This window comes from Rasamsonia emersonii, assembly GCF_000968595.1.
Source record: "Rasamsonia emersonii CBS 393.64 chromosome Unknown ctg1118621760433, whole genome shotgun sequence".
NCBI classification, from domain to species: Eukaryota; Fungi; Ascomycota; class Eurotiomycetes; order Eurotiales; family Trichocomaceae; genus Rasamsonia; species Rasamsonia emersonii.
In genome coordinates, this window is record NW_013563002.1 from 19,669 (window position 1) to 41,406 (window position 21,738).

General features: G+C 51.4%; 6 protein-coding genes across 6 annotated transcripts; 4 read left to right on the forward strand and 2 right to left on the reverse strand.

Moving 5' to 3' along the window:
- Positions 1-6,902: 6,902 nt before the first annotated feature.
- T310_6652 (C6 transcription factor) lies at positions 6,903-8,592 on the forward strand (the record flags this gene model as incomplete). The annotated part of the gene is made up of 2 exons (XM_013470528.1): positions 6,903-7,493; positions 7,558-8,592. The coding sequence occupies 2 exons, from the start codon at positions 6,903-6,905 to the stop codon at positions 8,590-8,592; spliced, it is 1,626 nt and encodes a 541-aa protein (XP_013325982.1).
- Positions 8,593-9,653: 1,061 nt separating this feature from the next.
- On the reverse strand, positions 9,654-12,539 carry T310_6653 (Amino acid permease; the record flags this gene model as incomplete). The annotated part of the gene is made up of 9 exons (XM_013470529.1): positions 9,654-9,719; positions 10,076-10,200; positions 10,266-10,434; positions 10,656-11,076; positions 11,134-11,598; positions 11,654-11,802; positions 11,857-11,898; positions 11,956-12,157; positions 12,211-12,539. The coding sequence occupies 9 exons, from the start codon at positions 12,537-12,539 to the stop codon at positions 9,654-9,656; spliced, it is 1,968 nt and encodes a 655-aa protein (XP_013325983.1).
- A 1,914-nt stretch (positions 12,540-14,453) lies between these two features.
- Positions 14,454-15,721, forward strand: T310_6654 (Uncharacterized protein; the record flags this gene model as incomplete). Its single annotated transcript, XM_013470530.1, has 2 exons — positions 14,454-15,458; positions 15,719-15,721. 2 exons carry the CDS (start codon positions 14,454-14,456, stop codon positions 15,719-15,721), a joined length of 1,008 nt encoding a protein of 335 aa, XP_013325984.1.
- A 354-nt stretch (positions 15,722-16,075) lies between these two features.
- Positions 16,076-18,577, reverse strand: T310_6655 (RNA helicase; the record flags this gene model as incomplete). Its single annotated transcript, XM_013470531.1, has 1 exon — positions 16,076-18,577. The coding sequence occupies one exon, from the start codon at positions 18,575-18,577 to the stop codon at positions 16,076-16,078; it is 2,502 nt and encodes an 833-aa protein (XP_013325985.1).
- Positions 18,578-18,819: 242 nt separating this feature from the next.
- T310_6656 (DnaJ domain protein) lies at positions 18,820-19,590 on the forward strand (the record flags this gene model as incomplete). The annotated part of the gene is made up of 3 exons (XM_013470532.1): positions 18,820-18,882; positions 18,952-18,995; positions 19,053-19,590. The coding sequence occupies 3 exons, from the start codon at positions 18,820-18,822 to the stop codon at positions 19,588-19,590; spliced, it is 645 nt and encodes a 214-aa protein (XP_013325986.1).
- A 996-nt stretch (positions 19,591-20,586) lies between these two features.
- T310_6657 (FAD synthetase) lies at positions 20,587-21,567 on the forward strand (the record flags this gene model as incomplete). Its single annotated transcript, XM_013470533.1, has 1 exon — positions 20,587-21,567. One exon carries the CDS (start codon positions 20,587-20,589, stop codon positions 21,565-21,567), a length of 981 nt encoding a protein of 326 aa, XP_013325987.1.
- Positions 21,568-21,738: the final 171 nt, after the last annotated feature.

Here is a 21,738-nt window from a genome sequence, read left to right on the forward strand (position 1 = left end):
ATGCCTGCCCAGCGCAGCCGTCAGCCTTGTTGTGAGGTTGTTAGGGAGGTCGGTACCTAACCTAACCTACCTAATTTTTGGGACTGCCACTAATCTTTGGCGAGGTCTTTAATCAACCACGAGCGAATCGCTCGGAACTACCTATTTAAAAAAAAAGCTGCGGTATAATTCTGTTGTCCAATAATATCATACCTGTAGAGATTAAAAAAATAATAAAGTATACTCCGTTCTGACTAGCTAGCCTAGCGCCAAGTCTACAAATAAATCCCGTCTGTAGTAATCTCGTCTGTAGACTCATAACAAGGGTCATAATCAATAGTGATGATGATCCAAGTTATCCGTGTTGGAGTACGGAGTAATAATAGTTAATTAATTAGTCAATTGGAAGGATCATGGACGGGAGGAATTAATTAATTAATTGTCCGGTTTATTTGGCCCCTTTTCCTCCGTATCCTCTTTCACGCTGATATAGTCAACCGGAGAATTATTAGTAAGATCACCAATTTTGCGGGCTCCTAAAAACAGGACGGACCGCACTACTCCATAGGCAACCTTGGAACTATCTTCTCCTGGGGATGGAAAATTTTGGCGGAATAATCATCGTTCAACCTCGTTAAAAATCAAATTCTCCGTCAAAACCATCTGGCAAGAATGATTGACTATTCTCAGGCCTAACAGGGAAGGCACCACTAGCTAATCTCAAAGTATGGTAGCAAGTACGGAGGACGGAGCACTCCGTCCTCCGAGGTATGGAGTTATACTTCCCCATACAGACGCACTCCCTGATGACATTCTTTGGCAACGCCATTGATCACAAGTCAAGAGAATCATAATATATATCATAATATCGATAATATAATAATTCTGGTATCGTTCAGATCGTTCATCCCATTTTCTGCCTTGCTGCTCGCGTGTCAGCTTGTCACCCAAGACGCTGTGCAGCCCCGCAAGCGAAGACGCCTAGTCGGGGAAAGTCGACAGGATCGGTTGCACGGGACTTTTCGATAGAACCGAATTAGCTTCAATAGTCACCACCGTCACGTTCTCCTCCCCGGCACCGTGCATCGATGGCGCGCGAACGGCGATCGAGATCTTGCTCGTTGACCGTTCATTGGCGCGGTTTCTTCAATCGTTGGCACTGGGCAATTACCGCTTACGGCCGACGCGACGACCCCGGTCACTGGATCTTCCGGGCTATTCGTGAGGAATCCTCCTTGAACGCCACGCTGACAGACGCTCGTCTTCGGTGAACAGCACTATTGCCGATTCACCGGCATTTGTCAAGATGATTTTTCCTTCCGTCCACCGCTAAGCTAGAAAAGCTTCCCTGGTAAGAATTTTCTGAAGAATGACTGCTTGTTGGGTGGCTCTGCTGACGACGTACTCCGTACTCTGTAGCCAGCTCCTCGCCAAGACCCAACGAATGCAATTAGCTCAAAGCCAAGGAACCATGGCTGTCCATGATCGACGGTGTGATGTGTCGATGCGAGCTGCCATCTCCACCGAGGCGATAACGATTACTGTCATTCGACGATAACTCTGATCACCTGCCAAAGGCCTGGATCGTGATTCCGAACCAGGAGCCGTCTGCAGCCCGCTATCCGTCCTCGGTACGGACTACAGCTCAATCTAGATTTCCATCCCACGCATGTGTAGCAAGAAGCAACTTTTGCCGGTACTGGTAGCAAGGCGGGTGCTCCGCAGCATCCAGTCTGTCGGTGTTGAAAATCAAGTAATACGGAGGAGTCCTCGGAAGAAGGCTTGACAGGTCATTGCAATAAAAAAGTTACGGATACATTGCTGTGGCAGTTCTCTTGGAGGAACTACCAGTCAGTCAACCTGCGAAGGTGCAAGATGACCAAGTGAGTTTCGCCCCTCCGGTAAGGGAATGCTCTTACGCGTCCGTACAACCTCGAATCCACGGAGTACTGCCGAGCCATTTGATCATTTGATCCTTTTTGCTCGCAAAACAAATCCTATCCACTCATGGGACGTCTTTCACGGCCTTTATCACCTCTGTACCCGCTAAAAGAGCGCAGAAATAGTACGGAGTACGGAGTCCTACTCTGTACCTGGCTGCTGTTGCTGACAGCCTGAGGCTCCCAGCCTCCACGGGTTGACGCCTGACGTCCAAAGCATCCGTTTTCCGCCCGTTGCTAGTGAGCTCAATAGTCACCAGTTTGCCCACCCCAGTACCAAGGTCCAATGCATCAATATGTCCACGTCTTGCCATATCTGTCGATGGCGATTCAAGGTTGCAGCTGCACTGACATCTTCGCGAACGGGTGGGCCTGCTCGATGACCCTCCACAACCAGCCGGACGCCCTTGTTCCGCAAATCCCGTCGAATAATCTATACGAATCATCTCGACTTTCGACTTTCTCGAAGATGATTGGTGCCTTTGGGGATTATCGATTGTCGAATGATTGCTCTCCTACAATTTCTGATATCTACGGAGTACTCGGTACAATGTTATCGATAGAACGAAGTACAACGTGTCATTTCGGTTGCTGTGAAAGGGTGGCAAGAGAATCCCTTGAACAAAGGAAAGGTGGCAACAATTTCAAGCGGCTGGTTCGTCCGCATATGACACAGAAACGGCCAGAGAGCTTTGTCCTTGTTTCCTCCGTCCTATCGGGGCTTTGCCATCAGATTCGACTTTACAGTCTAGGTAGATCTCCGACGGCCCGTCCGGAGATCTCGGTTCCTGAGGATCATATTCTCGGCGCTTTTTCAAGGACGACATAGCTGCAACCTGGTCCAGGCAACGAGTTTCGTGTCATTCGAGTAAAAAATTCCTGAAGTCAGTCATTGCATCTCGAATCTACAGATTGCAGATTTACGGGAGACATACTCCGTAATCCTCCCGTTTACTAAATCCTACTAGGCTCCGTCTGTCGGGGCTTAATTGGCTCAGGACAGGCATTAGGATCGACGTCGAAATTTTTGGTGGTCCAGGCGCCAGGTGGACCCGGCGAAGATCCTACTCAACGTAGATCGTTGCATCTGACCGCTCCTTTTCCCAATAATGCAAGGTGGTCTCAGCCAGCCTGGCCAATGATCACCACTGAACATCGAGAGGCTCTTTGTATATCACCATCTTCCTGAGTGCTCTTGGGATGCGAATCTCTGCGGAGGAAGATGCAACAATCCACGACTCCGTATGCGCCTTTGCGTGTTACCTTTCCGTGACACTGAGGCGAATCATCGTCGACCCACTGATCTCCGCAGGACGAGAGCGTCTTTATCTGCGCAAGATCGATGGTCCGAATGCTGTACGGAGTACTTCGTCTTCTTGGTGAGGCTAGAAGGAATATGCCGAAGTCGGCATAACTGGCGCCGTGACTCGTGACGTTGTGAGAACTTGCATTATTGACCGCTATCCTTGGTCATCGGCGACCAGGTGACAGCTAATGTCCCACTCCAGGATGCTTCTAAACCATCCACCATCTGCTCATGGCTTGTTCCTGTTTGGGGCGGTGGCGGTGGCACTATTGACTCATTCCTCCTTCCGCCCGTCCACTATCACCAACCTTGGAACCGCTTACAGAGTAGCGTTGAAACGATCCGTCGTTTATTCAGCAATGGCCTCATGAGTGGATCAGATTGCTTGTGCTTGCAGCTTTAAAGTGACTATACGGAGTAATCATCACAGACTCACGTTGACAGTGAGAAGAGGCCACGCTAGCTTCTGGGGTTTTGAATCCTTGCTCACAACAGCTATTCCCATTTCACGCGGTCTGCTAACTAGTTTATGATCACTGTTAGGTATCCTACGGTTTCCAGACTGTCATCTACTTTGATTACTGTAATCAGGTGTGCGAATCCATGAGTCTTCTTCGGCAGCCACCGTAACGAAGTCAGCCCGAGTCGGCGTGACATTGTGAACTCGAGCCAAGAGGAGAAATTTTATACAACACTACAACTTAGTACTCTATCCGGTGGAGAAAGCTGTAGCTTTCGATCTCAAAAAGGGCGAGATGGAATAGCAAAGACTGTGGGGGCCGTGCAGCAACACCCGATCTGCTGCTAACAGCTAAAAAGAAAAAAGAGGAGACTTATTCGCAGTAGTCGTCCGATCCATCTCCGCGGCTCGATCCCAGCTCTAGCTCTGAACGGATCTGGGGTTGGTTATCTTTATTTTTCGCCCTTTCCTCGCTTTTGGGGGCGGTGATGATAAGATTAAGCTCACGAAGCTGACAAGACTACGGAGTACCTAAGAAGTTCAACCGCAGCGTCATCTTTTAGGTCGAAGCATATTAATGGTTGAAAATTGGGGCGAATCACGAATTGCGACAACGGAAGAGAGTCATCATTCATCACCCGGCCAATTTTCATCTTGGCAAACTAGAACTATCATTACTCGGAAGGCCATTCTGATCATTGAATCGACTCGCAGCGATTCATATCACAACGCACAGTTAATGTACTTTGTCCTGCACAATACATGAATTTGCAACGGCTGCCAAGAGGAACAATCCTGTTGGTTGAAGGTTTCGTGGGAGTTGGCTAGTTTCTCTCGGGTCCTTGTCCTTGGTAAGCTTGGTGACGGTCCCTGGCGACTATCCCGGCCCATCTGCAGGGAATCAGGGATCCGGATATGCGACCCACCGGCCCTTGAAGCCCAACCCTGCACTCGACGACCTCCGGCTCCTGCCAGAGTGCCACACCTTTGTCCTACGGCCACCATGTATTAATATTGCATTGCCGCTCCAAACCCTACCATCGTGGCGGCTCATCGTCAGCCGCGAAGATCGCATTATTTGACCCGCTGGCGACGCGCTCTTAGGGCGCGGCTATTGTTCTGGCTGTGGTTCGTGCGTCCTAGGCAAACCTGCGTGGAGACGACTTGTCCAGATACACCGAGAATGCCCGCAGCTGCAAATCGACCGCAGAGAGCTATTAGCTGTGGGTTGCCAGCAGGGCCTAATAATTGTGAATCGACCTATCCTGTACAGTGCGCTTAGGACAGCGTCGGTAGGCTCTATTCGGCGTTGAAGAGCATTTGCCTAAGCCTTGAGGTACTACAAGAAAGCAGGAGACAGGTGCACCAAATTCTCCATCAATCGTAACGAAGATCGGAGCTCTGTTATGATCATCCCTCCTAGGCGCGCTCGAGCTTTGAAGAACGGAATTGTGGGGTTAAATACGCCCATGCGCCGAGTCATTGACGGGGCCTTGATTCCTGTGGGCCGGAGCTGACATCAGGCCAGGTCCCTACGGAGCAACTAACGGAGCGATCCAACGGTCAGGATTATTGTCCACCTTAGTCTTCTCGTCTTCCTGGCGCTGTCGCGCTATATTTCCCTCTTTCTCCTGGGTGGTGCCTTCTCCCGGACAGAGTAGGCAGTAGTCACTGGTCAGTGCTCGGAGAACAAGAGAAGGCTCTCCGGATGTCACGCACGTCAAAAGACCAAGATGGAATGTGTCCAGCGGCCGCATCACATACCTGCTTGGGCCTGCCAGGCTGACGATTGGACTAGTTCGGACTATTGGGGCCGGGGCGAACGCAGCGACGTCGATCCATCCGCACAGGCTCGCGGGTCGCCCTGCTGGCTCCGATTGGCGCCGACTCACCATCCTGGGGTCGCCGAAGAGAGAACTCCACTGCGCAGCTCAATGGCAGATGCTGCTCGAAGCTCCAAGCTCAACCCCCCTCCCCTCCACCCTTCCAGGTTATCGATTAACCAACCCTTCTGGGGTTCTCGCTGACAGCGGCACCCATCCCCAATCGTCCAGCTACTGCAAGCCACGGCGCCGGCTGCAGCAGAAGCTCCAAAGGGAAAGACAGAAAGGGGAGACCTTTGCGCCGCCTGGCTGCCATAAGCCCAATAGTTCAGCTCCCATGATCTGCCATGGTCCATCTGGGTACACAGTCTGGAGGACGGGCGACGCCATGGGCCATTCTTTGTGCCCGGTCCACTATACCGAGCCCAGTGGATCTGCCGTCATGGAGATCAGAAGGGCAGCAGTTTATCTAGAAAACTAACCTTTGGCTGCGTCTGCACTGGCCACAATAATGCAACCGCAAGCCTCAAATTCGGGCCCTAAACGGGGTTCGTCCTGAAGCCCGGGAGAGGTACCTAGGCACTGTCATCACCTGCAGGTGGAGGCCGTGACCCAAGACGCCGTACCGTATCGCTCGTCGTTGACCTCCGACGGCACGTCCTTTCAAGCCAGTACAATCCTCTTTTACTTTACATAATTCACGATTCGTCGACATGCCCCCCAACCTGTGGGCATGGCATTATTTGCGACCAACTGATTGCATTGGCCCACATCACATTTGCTTTTTTACCATCCTCTCCATTTGGGAAAATAGCATCTTGGACCTGGCCCCATTCTGCGCCATCTTCAAGATAATTGTTCGACGTGTCATTCATTAAACTTTAGCCTTCCAGGCGCCTCGTCGATCATCGGGGAACGTTAATGCTCAGAAGATCATAAAAAAAGGCCCCGGTTGGTGATGTCTGATGCACGACACCTTCCACCTCCATCTGACTTGCTGCTCCGATTACAAAGTGGATGGTTGCTGCAGCATATCCAGCGGCAGCAACGGCTACGACCCTGCGGTATCCCGGTTGCCGGTTGAGGTCCTGCAGATCCCAAGCTCTTGGTAATTACTGGACTGATACTGACAGCCAAGGTGAACAGGCGAAAAAGAAAAGAAAGGTTATATGCGCTTGCGTTGAAGGAGGGGCCCGTCAACCGATACCGGCTGCAAGATCGAACCTCGAGTTAACCCCGACTCTTAATATAACCGAATCTGAATGTCGAGCTCCCGTTGTTCAGACATGCTGCCCAATTATCCAGTTGTCTAAACAGCATAGCAGTGCTATGCCATCCGCATCGAGACTCTTTGAGCCAGGAGAGAGCCTTCATCAGAATATTGGATCTTCCCAATGCAATCTCTACTTCTCCCCGCTCCCTGGTTGTCCAATACGCATTTCAGGCAGCCTAGATTCGACCTCGACCCTGGGCGGGTTTCCATCCATCTGCGGCCGTCCACCGCCGGCCTCAAGTCCGGCCTTCGGACTTCTCAACCTTCTTTCCTTATGTCTGGTCCCCTTCCTACAGACAACCCGACTGAAAGTGCGCGAAACATCCAGCAGCAAGCCTCTCGGGGTTCGGAGGTAACGACTACGAATGAAGCCGTTGGTCCAATCGTCTCTCCGACAGCTCCCGTTTCGAGATCACCGGGAGCACAACACGTGAGGACGACGCAAACACAGAGTGTTTTTCCTCGAGACGTGGTACATGGGCATCAAGCCCCGGCTCAGCCCTCCAGTTTGGCCGGTGGAACTCCGGCCGCCTCGACGGAAACAACACACCTTCAGTCGGCGGCCCCAAGCACGACGGCGAGAACGCTTCCACCGCGATCAACGAGACGCGCCAAGGCGCATGTCGCTTCTGCGTGTGTGAACTGTAAGCGGAAACACCTGGGCTGTGATTCATCGAGACCCTGCCGAAGATGTGTGCTGGCAGGTAAAACTGTAAGTCTTAGAACTTCTTGCTGATTCTCGATGTGAAAATCATATATATTAATGTTCTTTCGAGGCAACCTGCGTGGACGTCACACATAAAAAGCGAGGCCGGCCGCCTCTAAAGGCGGAAGAAGCTCCGTTAAGACCGTACACAGCAGTTGAAAGCTCAGCCGCATCAAGAGAGTCGTTACAGACAACTCCATCCAGCCGGCCCCATGGTCACTCGCGAACGTCTTCTCGTGAAATTCGACCGATTACAGACCTTCAGTTCCCGCGAGCTGGAGAGTATGGAGCGGGAACTGCGAGCGTTGGGATGGATCCGGTGGTGGCTCATGCCCGGAGATGGACTACATATCCTTCTCCCCAAATGTCCGGGCCGTCGTCGATCATGATACCAGGAGCTCGTGGTCAAAGACCGTTCTCCTCACCCGTGTCTTTGCCTTCATCGGCAGGAACAAATCCGCCAACTCCGTTTATAACGTCTCCTGGATCTGCAATTTCCCCGCCCGCTGGTGTTTCCGAGTTTCGGCCCATTCTGTCATATAGTGATCGTCCGCACGTGGTCACTCCACCGACGATTTCTCCGCAGCAGTACCAGCAGCCATTTCCCCTGGCGCTGACACCCCTTATGGAAAGTCCTCAAACTCCAACTCGACCAGCAGAGAGAACAGCGACTTCGAGAGAATCGCACGATCCGTATCCCGAGCCCGGTCTTCGATTGCCGCCGATCCTACCTTCTACGAGATCATTTGGACAGAGCCCGCCGACCCATCGGAGGAGTGGCTCCTATCCTTACCCAACAACGTTTACGGGCGAAAGGACGCAGGCTCAAGAGCCTCAATCGCAACCTCGTCTTCTAGAGTCTCCGCGTTCCTTGTTGGAGCCATTGACTAGCCAGCCTGAATTGCGATCTCCTTTCCCCTCTGCCTCCCGGCCCACGAGCCTGGTCATTGAACATGATCGACCAGTCTCCCAAGCACAGGAGAGCCCGGAGCAGAGTGCAGCGAGACCAGAGCGCCGCAGGAGAGACGAGGGTGACGAGGGTGAGGATAGTCGGCAACCGACCAAGCGGCGACGCATGGCGTTGGACGACATAGTGAACGACTGATATGAATGCTGGATAAAATGCGTTTATTGATATACTCGGTCTGAAGGAGGCCGGAATTCCTCCTGGATATAATATCTAGGCTCCATATCTTGGGCCACGATAATAAATAATACAACCCGGTACAGCCTTCGACGTTATTACGCACAAAACGAGGGCTGTATCTTGTCCTGGACTCGCTTGTCGTTGGCTTTCGCAAACTTTTCGGACAAATCCCTCAGGGATTGCTACTCGATTTGCATCCTTGATTGGGATTACTACAACCATGCTGGATGGATTAACTCGATACTCCGCCTTTTTCTTTTCTTTTCTTTTCTTTTCATCTCTTTTTTCTTTCATTTATCCCACCCCCCTTTTTTGTCCCCTTTCCCCATTTTGATATCGCGGTCATGATGTACATTCTCCTTTTGTACTGGACATCATCTATCCACCCTATTTTTCAAGTGCTTCTTTCTTAGACATATATTCATTGTCGTGACAGGCTTACTTTCTTTCGATTGCATGGACTTTGGGAGGAGATTTTTTTTTTCTTGCTTGATGGAATGATGGAATGATGAGATTAGATGAATGGTGTGTGCGCGCAATTGATTGACTGACTGACTGGCATTCAACGTGCGTTGGTTTGGTGATTCCCTTCTTGTTTCTGTTCGACGGCAAGAAATATTCGGAGTCCCATACTTTCTTGATCTTGTTTGTTCATTATTTGTTTTCGGTGATATTTTTCCCCCTTTTTATTTCGTGTCCAAGTATGTTCACTGTGCTGGCTGTGCTGTACATTATTACACTTATTATATATTATTCAAAAGTGGTGATAACTTTTGATATTTCTTTGTCTGCTTGCGTTAGCTGCTTGTATGTGCTTTTTGCCGTGCGTGGTTATATATATATATATGCAATTTTTGATTTGCTTTTTACCCCCGTCTGACTAGATGATAGACTTCTCATTCTTCCTCTCCCTCCACGTTTGAGCGATATTCGCCTTTGAACGTTGGTTTACAGGTCTCTTGTATCTACTTATTTTTTGAAAGATTTGTATTCCTATCAGTGATGACATACGTCCAAATTTAGGGTAATATTGGCGAGGGAGATGCTGCTGGTCCGTCTCTACATGTGACGTGGTTGACAGACGACTATATTGTCGTGTTTTATACGATTTTTCTGTCAGCGCTGCCACAAGATATATCTCCTTCACGGGTCGTCCACGATCGAGACGGTTCATCGGGTAGATGGCTGCTTGCCTCTTCGCGATGCTCAAACGAGTTCAAACGAGCAGACAGGAAACAGCCGGAACAGATTGGTTTCAGCAGGCGCTGCACAGATGATGGCCAGTTGGGACTTCACGACACTCCGGATCGCCCATCGGAACCGAGTATGTAATGTTTTCAAGTAATGGCTGTCAACGACGCAAGACTGGTGATGTCAGCTGATGACGGATACTGCTCCCAGTCAAGGGATTTCTACGAAAGGATGTCTGAAGGATTCGTACCATTGTCAGGAGGTCTAGGGGCGACTTAGAGCAACAATAGACCAGACCAATGCGGTAAACAGGACATAACACTACTTTCTTGAACGAGGTGAGCTGCAACTTGCTAAATGGACTGACCATCAAGTCTGTAACAGTTCACAAAGTTCAGCGTCCCTGCGACAATATAGGACATGTTGCGATTACCACGGACACAGAATCGGCGTGCCGTAGTTGATTGAATTCGTGGTCATTGCCAGGATATACAGAGTGGACAAAGAAGACTCCACTGAGTATGGCGGACCTCCAGACTGACGCACATAATCGTACGAACTCCGAGGTAACTTCTGTCCAGGCTTGACCTGGTCTGGTCTGGTCTGAATCTGGTACGATTGAAAGTTGAAGCAAGTATATGAATGAAGAATGGGTATACTACACTAACACGTATGCAGTCCTCTGAACCCTTCCTTCTCTTCGAACAGGTTCCCCTGTCTGTATTAAACAAATACATGCCATGACTGGTATTTGTATAAAGGGTATAGTATGGGTATTATATAACTCTCAAGTCATGTTAGAAAAACAACCACGTCCCAAGAGCACCCACTCTCTCCTTCCACCCTTGCCCCCTGGCGAACGGACTACGACGGGCAATCTCCAGCGCCTCAGCGCGTTCCTCAGCGCTGAATCCGCCATCGAACCGGTCCGAAACGAGATCCATCTCGTCGAGACGCACAAAGCGCGTGCGCTTGACGAGCTTCCACGCCAGGAACATGACCAGCATGACGGGCAGCTCGATGTAGTAGCTGACAAAGTCGACGGCCTGGAAGCTGGGGCTGAAGGATGACCAGCCCTGCACGAGGACCAGGACGATGTTCAGGACCACGGCCGCGATGGGTCCGTAGGGGTATGTCCAGTTCTTGAACGGGAGGAGGTGCTCGAGGCCTTGCCGTCGCACGGCAGCCCGGAAGCGCAGGGATGCGAATCCGATGGCGATCCAGGAGAGTTGGTTCGAGACGCCGACGATGCTGTATCAATCAGGTAAGTATCTTAAAGAGAAAAATTCCTGATCGAGCAGGACTTACTTCTGCAACCAGGTCCACAGCTGCCCGGCGCCGATGTAGCTGGCTCCAAAACACAAGCCGCTGATGGTTGAGGTCGCTAGGACGGCGACCCAGGGGACTTGGAATCGATTGAGAGTGCCAAAGAAGGCAGATGCATGTCCGTCCACGGCCAGAGCGTACAGCAGCCTCGATCCCGCGAAGAGGGCGTGGTTGCTCGCGGAGATGACGCTTGTCATGACGACCGCGTTGATGAAACTGCCCGCCACAGCGCTGCCGGCCTCCTGGAAGACGATCGTGAAGGGGCTGGTGCGGCTATCCTTGCTGGCGAGACCGGGATAGGTATAGGGCACGTTCAGACCGATGATGAGGATCGATAGGATATAAAACATCAAAATCCGCCAGAAGACATTCCGCACCACGCGGGGGAGATTCTTGGACGGATTCTTGGTCTCTCCGGCGGTCACGGCAATGGACTCGGTACCTCCACTGCAAATAACGTCAGAGATCTTCATTATCACAAGTTTGGACTGATGGAACGTACTATGCGAAAGAAGCGGTAACAAAGACGGACGCAAATCCACCGATGCCACCAACGAATGGAGCATCGCCAATGTACCAGTACTTGGCGCCGAGATACTGATGGCTTATGTTGCCACCGCAGTTGACGGCTATGCCGAGAATAATGAATATCTAGTCAAGTCAGTGTCAATTGGCCAGCCGCACCTTGCATCAGGTAGGACTCACCACTATAGTGACGACTTTCAAGAAACTGAGCCAGTACTCCATCTAAACGTGGTCAGCACCCAGCAGGAAATATCAAAAGCAGCAAGCAAATGTGCCTACCTCGCCGTAGGCTCTGACGGAAACAAGGTTCAATGCAATCACGAAAAACAGGAAAATGAGACTGATGGCCCAGCCGGGGAAGTTGTCTGTCCAGTACTGCAGAAGCAGCTGAAGGGCAATCAGATCGGAGGCTGTAGAAACAGCGTCGTTGAACCAGTAATTCCAGGTCAAAGCGAAGCCAAACGCGTCATCGACAAAGCGACTAGATGCGTCGATTAGCAGTGCTGACTGATACTTCCAGTTGAAGCTACTCACCCAGCAAAGGTACAAAACGACCCGGCCACAGGGATAAACGCCGCCATCTCGCCGAGGGAGAGCATGGTGACGAAGACAATGGCGCCAACAATGGCGTAAGAGATGAGCATCGAAGCCGGCCCTCCGGTGGCCAGCGACTTGCCCGTGCCGAGGAATAGGCCTGTGCCAATGGTGCCTCCGATGGCGATCATCTGGACCTGACGAGCGGACAGTCTGCGGGCCAGCTTGTCCGCGACCACGACGCGGGGGCTTCCATCGTCGTCGACAATGGCGGGGGCATAAGCCTGCTTCTTTTCTTCTGCTGGATGCTTTTCAACGTCGTCTGCCATGATGTGTTGCTCGTTCGGCAGTTTCCAGTGGATGAGAATTCAATTCAGAAGAAATCCTTTATGCGATCCAGTCTTTCCTATCCTTAGTCACGAACAACAGACTACATCCATCCACGAATACAATCTAGTAGATCAAAGTCTGCAGAGGAAGGATCCTGGAAAGCTGATAGAAGCTGCAGAAATGCTGAACAAATCGATCTCGATCTCGATCTCTCCACGTCTACCCAATCTGCAAGCGTAGAAGAGATGTTATCGCAGCTCTGAGTTCCTTGGAATCCAAACAATTGCGTATTGTCGTAATAGACCTGACCTGCATGCAGCTGCAGCACGAGGACCGTGGATAAGCGCTTGATCGCGGGATCCCCACAGCAGACAGGTAGGCAGGCAGAAATAATCAATTAGATATTAGATCAAGAAACTCTGGAACAGTGTTGCAGATCAGAAATAAAGGGAAAAAAAAATCAAGAAGAAACAAAGCAAGGGAGGAAGAAAAAAAAGATCAATCCTGTCATACCATCACTATTATATTATATTATTTATTACTCCTAACTAACTATACATGACAAGCTGTCACTTTACTAAGTACCTGAAGTTAAAAGAAAAAAAAAGTTTCTCGAAGCCATAGAAAATCTCTCATCTGTCAGGACTCAGACAGAGCTTCACAAGTCTGACCTTGGATGTAACTTAAAACATTTCAAGTTGAAACATGATTAGTCCGTCTAGACGATGAGGCTAGCTTAGCAGCGATTGCGTGCTTGGCTTGGCGTGTTAACTTTTTAACCTTTTTTTCCAGCTTGGTCATACGGAGTAAAAGAAAAAAAAGAAAATTGTTATTAGTTAAATCTTGTTATGTATTTATTTATTAGGTAAGAACATTTTATTTTATTTTAAATAGGAATAGGAATGGGAATGGGAAAGAGAAAGAGAAAGGGGTTTTTTTATTCTTTTTCTTGCTCCGCAAAACTTCCATTACTTACTCCGTACTCCGTGCTGTCTGTCCTTCCGGATTGGGTTTACCGTATACGTCACGTTCTGGGGCCAAGAAAGCCCCCATACGGAATATACCATATATGATATGGGGGTCAAGAAGGTCTTTGCAAAAAATCGAGAGCTCTTCCAGACAGACTTTCTACTGTAATATTATAGTATTGATTTTTTTTTATATTGATAATGGCGATCCATTCATTCCTTCTTTCTGTCATTGATCATCGACTGACGAAGTTCCTACAATTAATTTGTATTGACATTGATGAACGACATTTTATTTTGTCACAATCTTAGGTGCTCTAGTACGAGTAAGACGGAGATCTCCGAGACGTTAGACGTTGCCAAGACGGGTATTATTTAGACCAAATCTCTCTCTCTCCAGGAATGGCAATAATAATAAATCCAGCAGAAATACATCCAGGTGCTGGGCGGTATGACAGCTGTCATTCTGGGCTCTGTTTCTTTCTCTTTTTTTTGCCCTGAGAGGAGGAGTCTAGGACCCAGTATTATAATATAATAGTGAAGGAGGTAGACCGTAGAGGTCTTTCTTAATCTAGTACTAGTAGTAGTTACATGCATGTAGAAACTGCTCATGGCAAAAGGTTCGACCTGTCTCGATCGTAAACTTACCAGGAGGACAAGCACGCTGCTTGCATAGAGGATCTCGATCTTTCTCGACACGGTGATGGCTCTTCCACTATCGGCCTGGCCGTCCTTCACCCGGCTGATTCAGCCCCAAGAACCAACAACCAACAACACCGCTGCTGTTTAAACAGCTGTGTTAGCTGTGTTCCTTTTCTGAAAGAGCTTGAGAGGAAGCACCAATTCCTGCGAACCAATGTCTTGCTGCCGGCTTGACTTCGGTTCCAATCAACCTGATCCTATATATACTGTGCAGTACATCGACGGATCGACCTCCAATGAAACATGCCTGCCTTTGGCAAGCTGAGCGCCGAGCTGATCGAACTGATCGCCCGTCTGCTGGAGCCAGCTGATCTCTTCTCCTTCCGCCTTGTCTGTCGAGCCTTCTACGACACCACCTTCCCCTACTTCAGCCGCACGTGTCTGGCCACCGTCCGGACAGACCTGTCCCGCGAGAGTCTGCGAGAGCTCGAAGCCCTCGCCGCAAATGAGCGTCTCCGCACGCAGGTCCGAACGCTGCTCTTCCACGGAAGGACGGATATCGGGCGCGGATTCGTCTGGCATCGACATCCCTCCTCCGGCCATCTATTATTATCAGCCCTGCTGCAAGTCCCTGCCGTCCAGACGCTGCGAGATCTCCTGCTGCACAAGCTGGTGAACTGCCGCTCCTTTCATGTGTACAGCCACTATTGGGAACACATGCTGGACTTCGAGACCCTCTGGCCGACGGACGTGGTTACCGTTCTCTTTGCCATCGTCAGCGACACAGGCTTGCCCATCCAGTCGTTCCATCTCGAGTATCTCCGCCGAGGAACCGGGCCTGGCAATCGTCGAGTGACGACGGATCGGCTGTGCTTTGAGCAGAGTCGCACGCCCGAGTTCCGGGCAGCATGGGCCCATCTGCAAGCCCTCACGCTGGAGCAGTCAGTCTCGTTGGACATCTTCGACTGGCTGATGGAGCTGATCCTGCATGCTCCGCGGCTGCAGAAGCTGGGCCTGAATCTAGACTACGTGGATCTGTCGACGGACTTCATCGACCGTCTGTCGTCCGCCGAGGCACTGCCTCGATTGCAAGAGCTCCGACTGTATGGGTTCCGCTTTACAGAGGCCACGATCCTGCGCTTGATCCTCCGACTCGGCGAGAGCCTCCGCAGTGTGTTGTTCCGGTTCGCCACCATCTACTCAGGCGGAACCTGGGTTGCAGTCCTTCGCGCCTTGCGGTGCAACTGTCCCTTACTAGACAGCATCTGGCTGTACAACCACGCCGAATGGCCGCAGGAAGACCGACAGGTATGTGATATTTCCGGCCCTGGGCTTCTGCCAGGGCCGATCGTTCACTTTGATGCACCGGAAATGGGCGACGCAGTCCCGAGTATGGGGAGTCAGCTATTCGGGGGAACGGATGGATGCGGCGTTGGATTTGCTGGAGAGATCGGCGGCATATATATGATATAACAGTCTGCAAAGTTGACCCCCTCCCTCCCCTTAACTACCCCTACATTTTATTATCTGGGCTTATATATAGTATCTATATGCTTACCCCTGCTTAGTGAATACCCCTGCATAGTGAATAGCTCACTCTACTCTCTTCTTAGGTCTTCTGCAAGTGGGTACCTAAAATGGAAAAAGAAAGGGAGGAAAGACTCAAAATGCTTCGCAGAGAGCTGAAAGAAGTTGTTAATATAATATATGCATGCATATACTATACGTACGTACATACAGGACATACAGCATGATGATCACAACACAACCTTACAGGATTTCCCCAAAGTAATATCATATCAACTTTTTTTAACCGGCCCGGGACTCCAAGAAATGCAGTGTATGTAGGGAATAACCGCGCAGCATGGTATGAACAACGTATGTAATAAGTAAAAATATAAGGAAAAGAAGGAAAAGAAATAAGATCACTCCAGCAACCCAGTCGCCAGCGCCTCCAGATCCTCCAGCGTATTGACTTCCACCGGTTCTCCGGGAGCCGGGCCTTCCTTGTGAGTGCGTTTGGAACGCTTCGCGGGGCGTTTCTTGCTCTCTTTTTCTTTTTCTTTTTCTTCTTCCTCTTCTTCTTCTGAAGAAGCGTCGTCCTCGGACGACATTCTCTGTCTCTTCGCTGGACGGGTCTCTTCTTCTTCATTCTCTTCATATTCTTCGTCATGCTCCGAGACACTCGCCATGTCGACATCGCCTTCGACATCGCCTTCGTCTTCCTCCTCGTAGGGAGCCAGGACAGCAGTCGGGCCAGCTTGCTGCTCCCGCAGCGCCCTCTCGCGGGCCTTCCGCTTCTCCTTCTTCTCTCTCCGCTTCTGTCTCGCGATCTCCTTATCCGTGATATCGGCCAGTCTCGTCTTCTCGGCCTCGGCCTCCAAGAACTTGGCCCTCTGTTCCTTGGCGTCACCCTGCGCCTTGAATTTCTCTTCGTCTTCCAACTCGTAGACCTGGTGGGGATTGCCCTCTTCGTCGTAGATCAGCTTGGTCCCCTTGCTCTTGTATTTGAGCAACTTCTTCTTCGACTTGAGTAGCTTCTCGCGGCGCTTCGAGTCGATGACCAGCGGCTCCTTGCCGTCGATGTGGACCACCTTAACATCCTTCCTCACACTTGAAGCTTCCGAGAGGCCGTCATCGAGACCTTCGTCGCCGGCTTCGTACCGACGCTTCACCGAGAGGAACTCGTCGTCTGCGTCTGCGTCCTGGGTGTCGCCATTGGCTTGGCCAGTTGCTATCGCCGTTCCATCGTCGTTGATAAGCTTCGAGTAATGATCCGCCAACACGTCCTGGTTGCGTCTCTCGAACATGCGGTCATACTTCGTTCTGACCTCTCCGTTCTTCTTGGCCTTCTTCTCGCCGTTCTCCTCACCAGACTCCTCTTCGTTCAATAGCTTTTGCAGAGCCCGGGGCTGGTTCTTTTGGGCTTTGCTGTCCTCTCCCTTGATGAATTTGATACGAGGCGCTCCTGGAAGTCCCAGGCTGGCTGCAAACTCCTCCAACGGCAGCTCTTTGAGTTTGAAGACTTCTTTGTCCTTCTGAAGATAGATCGATTTGACGTAGGAGATGAACGCCTTCTGGCCCAGATATTTCAGTTCCGGGTCCTTGAAGCACATATTCTGCAATTGATCCTTGATGCTCTGCTTTTTCTTGGCTTTCACATTGATCCGTTCGATCGGAACCTTCTTCTGTGCAAGCCGTTTCAGCATCGCCTCCTCCTCAGTCGGGTCCAGGAAGAGGACAGCCCGTCCATTCCGCTCATATCGAGCCGTCCTTCCCACTCGATGAATGTAGGTATCAGCGTCTTCAGGGCAGTCCAGCTGGATGACCCAGTCCACAGCGGGAAAGTCCAAGCCGCGTGCCGCAACGTCTGTCGCAAACAGGACTGCGTACTTCGCTCGGGAGAATCGGGTGGTGATGTCCAGCCGTCCACCCTGCTTCTGCCGGCCATGTAGATGGAGCAATGGAACACCGGGTTGCAGGTGCCGGAACGACTCGTATACGTACCGAACCTGTTTCCCGGAAGACAAGAACACCAGCGTCTTGGCCTTCAGGTTGCTCCGGATAAAACTCCACAAAGTATTGAGTTTCTCAGGGAGCGGGGTCACCACGTAGTGCTGCTGAAGCGTCGTGGGCGTCGAAGTTTCGGCGGATTCGTGAACGGCAACGTATTCCGGATCCTGGAGACTCAACCGCGCCAGATCGGAAACTCTCTTGGTTTGAGTTGCGCTAAAAAGCAGCGTCTGGCGTTCTTTCGGTAGGTGCTCAATGATCGCATCCACCGTCTGTTGGAAACCCATGTCCATGATGCGATCTGCCTCGTCCAGCACCAACATCTGTAGATTGTACACGTCGAGCTCGGCGGTCTGATCCAGATGCTGCAGCATCCGTCCCGGGGTACAGACGAGAATGTTCATCCTCGCGAGGCGTTCCTGCTCTTCCTTCAGACTCTTACCGCCGATGACCAAACCGGCGGAAAACGTGTGGTATCGGCCAATCTTCCGCAGGACCTCGAAGATCTGGATGGCCAATTCGCGCGTCGGAGAGATAATCAGTGCCCCCAAGCCGTCGTATTCAGTCCATTGCTTGCGGTACAAGTTTTCGAGAACCGGGATCAGGAACGCCAACGTCTTTCCGCTGCCCGTCTTCGCAGCTCCCAGAATGTCGGCTCCTTTGAGAGCAAAGGGAATGGCACGAGCTTGGATATCAGTCATCGTCTTATAATGAGAAGCCGCCAGGCCGTTGGCAGTGGGTTCAGAAAGAGGGAGTTCGGAGAACGATTCGAGTTGAGCCTTGGGATCGAGCTCCTCCACACGCTGACCGAGCGAGGCCAGCTGTTCTTCGTTCCTTTTTCGTTTGAGCTTCCGGGCGTTGAGGACAGGCTTCCGAGCCTGCCGGCCCTGGCGAGCACTCTGTGCAGGAGCCATGGGCGAGAAAGCGATAGGGAATTCACATGCGATGCCTCCAGACAGTTGGAGATAGATTTACTGTGTTGACTTTTTTTTTCTGCCGATTGCTTAGTCAGCGTTGCGATAAGAAACTCGCGGCGGAACTGATTTGGGTTATCGCGACAATCAGAGCGACCGACACGAGACGAATCCCCACTCCTCAGTCTGCCTTGGACACCTAGGGATTTGCGTCTTCTCCACGACCAGCAGCGTCTGTGAAGATGGCCGACGACGAGAAGGATGCCCTCGACGCACTTGAGAAGGAAGCGTCGGAGTTCGCCAAGGTAGGTAGACTACTGTAACTGTCGTCGCCACTCATTCCGTTACGGCCTGCTGACACGCGACCACTGCAGGATGCTGAGATAGACCGAATCCGAAAGGCATTCCCGCTGGATGCGTAAGTTTGTTGTCTATCTACTTTTCTACATCTTGCTAACAAGATAAAAAAAACAAGCTACGCCGTTCTCGACCTCCAGCCGGGTGTGCCTGAATCGGACATCAAGCTTCAGTACCGCAAGAAATCGCTCCTGATCCACCCGGACAAGACCCGAAATCCCCTGGCGCCGGATGCCTTTGACCGGCTCCGAAAGGCACACGATACCTTGATGGATGAGAAGGCCCGCACGCACCTGGACGAATGCATCGCGGACGCCCGACGGCTTCTGATCCGGGAGCACAAGTACACGCTCGACTCGCCGGAGCTCAAGACGGAGGAGTTCAAGGCGGAATGGCGGCAGAAGACGGTCGAGGTGCTGCTCCAAGAGGAGGCGCGTCGACGGCGCCAGATGAGGGCGAAGATGCAGGAGGAAGGCCGCGAGAAGCGGAAGGAGGAAGAGGAGATGGAAGCGCGCAAGCGCAAGCGCGAGGCGGAGAAAGCGTGGGAAGAGACGCGAGAGGAGCGAATCGAAAGCTGGCGGGCATGGCAGAAGGGAATCAAGAAGGATAAAGGCGAAGGGGAGAAGAAGAAGAAAAAGATGAAGGTCCTCGGTTGACGATACCCATTTTCTTTCTTACCTTACGAGTCACTTCAGGCGACGGGTTTGTTCTTTCACTTTTCTATAATAATCTATCTCATCAACCAAGGCGTCCTGGGAAGGGAAAGGATAATCACGGGCTGTATAATATATTGCAATAGCTTAATTAGAGAGCATTTCTAAATGAACAACAATCAGCTAGACGTAGCAGGCAGAATATCTCAAAGAAACACAAGCTGTGTATAGCTTACATTCTAGCTATATAGCTCTCCTCCAGACCTCTCCCATTCAATTATCATCAATTGTATAGACCAGATTCAAAAGAACAAGCAGGGACAGTTCTCGGTCTCGATCTCGATCGCGTCGGCCTTCACGTGTCAGGCGGGGCTCACTGCTTGTCCGGAAGGTTCAATCACCTGCATTGATTGATGTCATTCACGTCAATAAGCTAGCTGAATGCATGTACAGATAGACAATAATAGCATATCATCAATAATAGCAAATGAATGGTTCGCACTTAGCTGCTTAATTGAGGACTAGTTAACTCCACTGGGACTTTTTTCTTTTCCCCGCTGCGGCTGCTGGTTGCGGTGGGTTGGAACTTGGGCGCATTCCGGCCTCCGGACTTCCAACAGCGGGGAAAGGCGTGCTCCGTACTGTTAACAGTTTGTTAAAGTGGGTAATAGCTGGGATAGCTGTTCGACATTCGAATACTTCATGATCAGTCCTCGTCACGGGAGCATGGGACGACACGGACCTGATTGATTCATTTCACGCCTAATTGATTAATTAATTAATATTACTGCTATTACATACCTAGCACCTTGTCAGGAATCAATCCTAGGTATTATCTTGACACTCTCTCCGTCCTCGGGAATCATCAGGTTCCCCCTCATTGCCATTCCTCCTCCCTTCTCCTTCTCCTCATTCTCCTCACTCCTCGCTCCTCTTTTCTCCTCTCTCTCTCTCTCCAGATTCCGCTCCTATGGATGACTTCGACTGTCGTCTTCCGTCATGACTGACTCTCCTTCTTTGGCGGCGCATCCCGTCGCTGCGGGGCCTGCCAACGGCATCACACCCTCGTCTACAACGACGACGACGACGACGACGACAACAACGACAACGACAACAAAAACAGAGCAGCTGAACGAGCAAAGCGCCAGGATCGGAGAAGAGCAACAACCAGATCAACTCCCGCCCGTATCGTCCGGCGACAGCGACCCCTCCGTCCCTCCCCTGCGTGTCGTCGTGGCCGACCTCCACCGTCGCGTGCACACCTTCCTGTCCGAATCCTTCCCCCCAGACTCCCTCCTCGCCCGCGTGCAGAACCAGACCCGAATCTCGCTCTCGGTGATCCAGACGGCGCTGTCACGATACTCGCTGCGCGAACTGTCCCTGTCGTACAATGGCGGCAAGGATTGCCTGGTGCTGTTGATCCTGTTCCTGGCCAGTCTGCATCCTTTACCTGCTGCTGACAAGGAGGCCATCTCCACGATCCCCGCCATCTATGCCCTGCCGCCGCATCCCTTCCCCTCCGTCGAGGACTTTGTCCGCTCCTCCTCCCGCCAATACCGCCTTTCGTTGACGAGGTACACAACCGACCCTCCCCGGACGACCCTGCGGTCCGCGTTCGAGTCCTATCTCGCTCTCAACCCGACCATCAAGGCCATCTTCGTGGGAACGCGCCGGACGGACCCGCACGGCGCCAAGCTGACGCATTTCGACCCGACCGACCACGGCTGGCCCGATTTTGTCCGCATCCACCCGGTCATCGACTGGCACTACGCCGAGATCTGGGCTTTCATCCGCCACCTGGGCATTCCATACTGCTCGCTCTACGATCAAGGCTATACCAGCCTAGGAGGCACCAATGATACCCATCCGAATCCCAAACTCCGAGTGGATAACGGGGGCAGTTCAACAGGCGGCCAGGAGACCTATCGACCCGCCTATGAATTGACCGAGGATGACGAGGAGAGGTTAGGGAGACATTGAGGATTACACCTGGATACTTTCTGAGGGAATACCCACTTGGACGTGCTTTGTATTACACTTATATATATCCCGCGTTATATATATTGTCTCGGAATGCGTTTGTCGAGGCCATTGCAATAGACCTGTTGTCGTGATCATGATACGTGCTGGTTGTTTTGTCTACGCTCCATG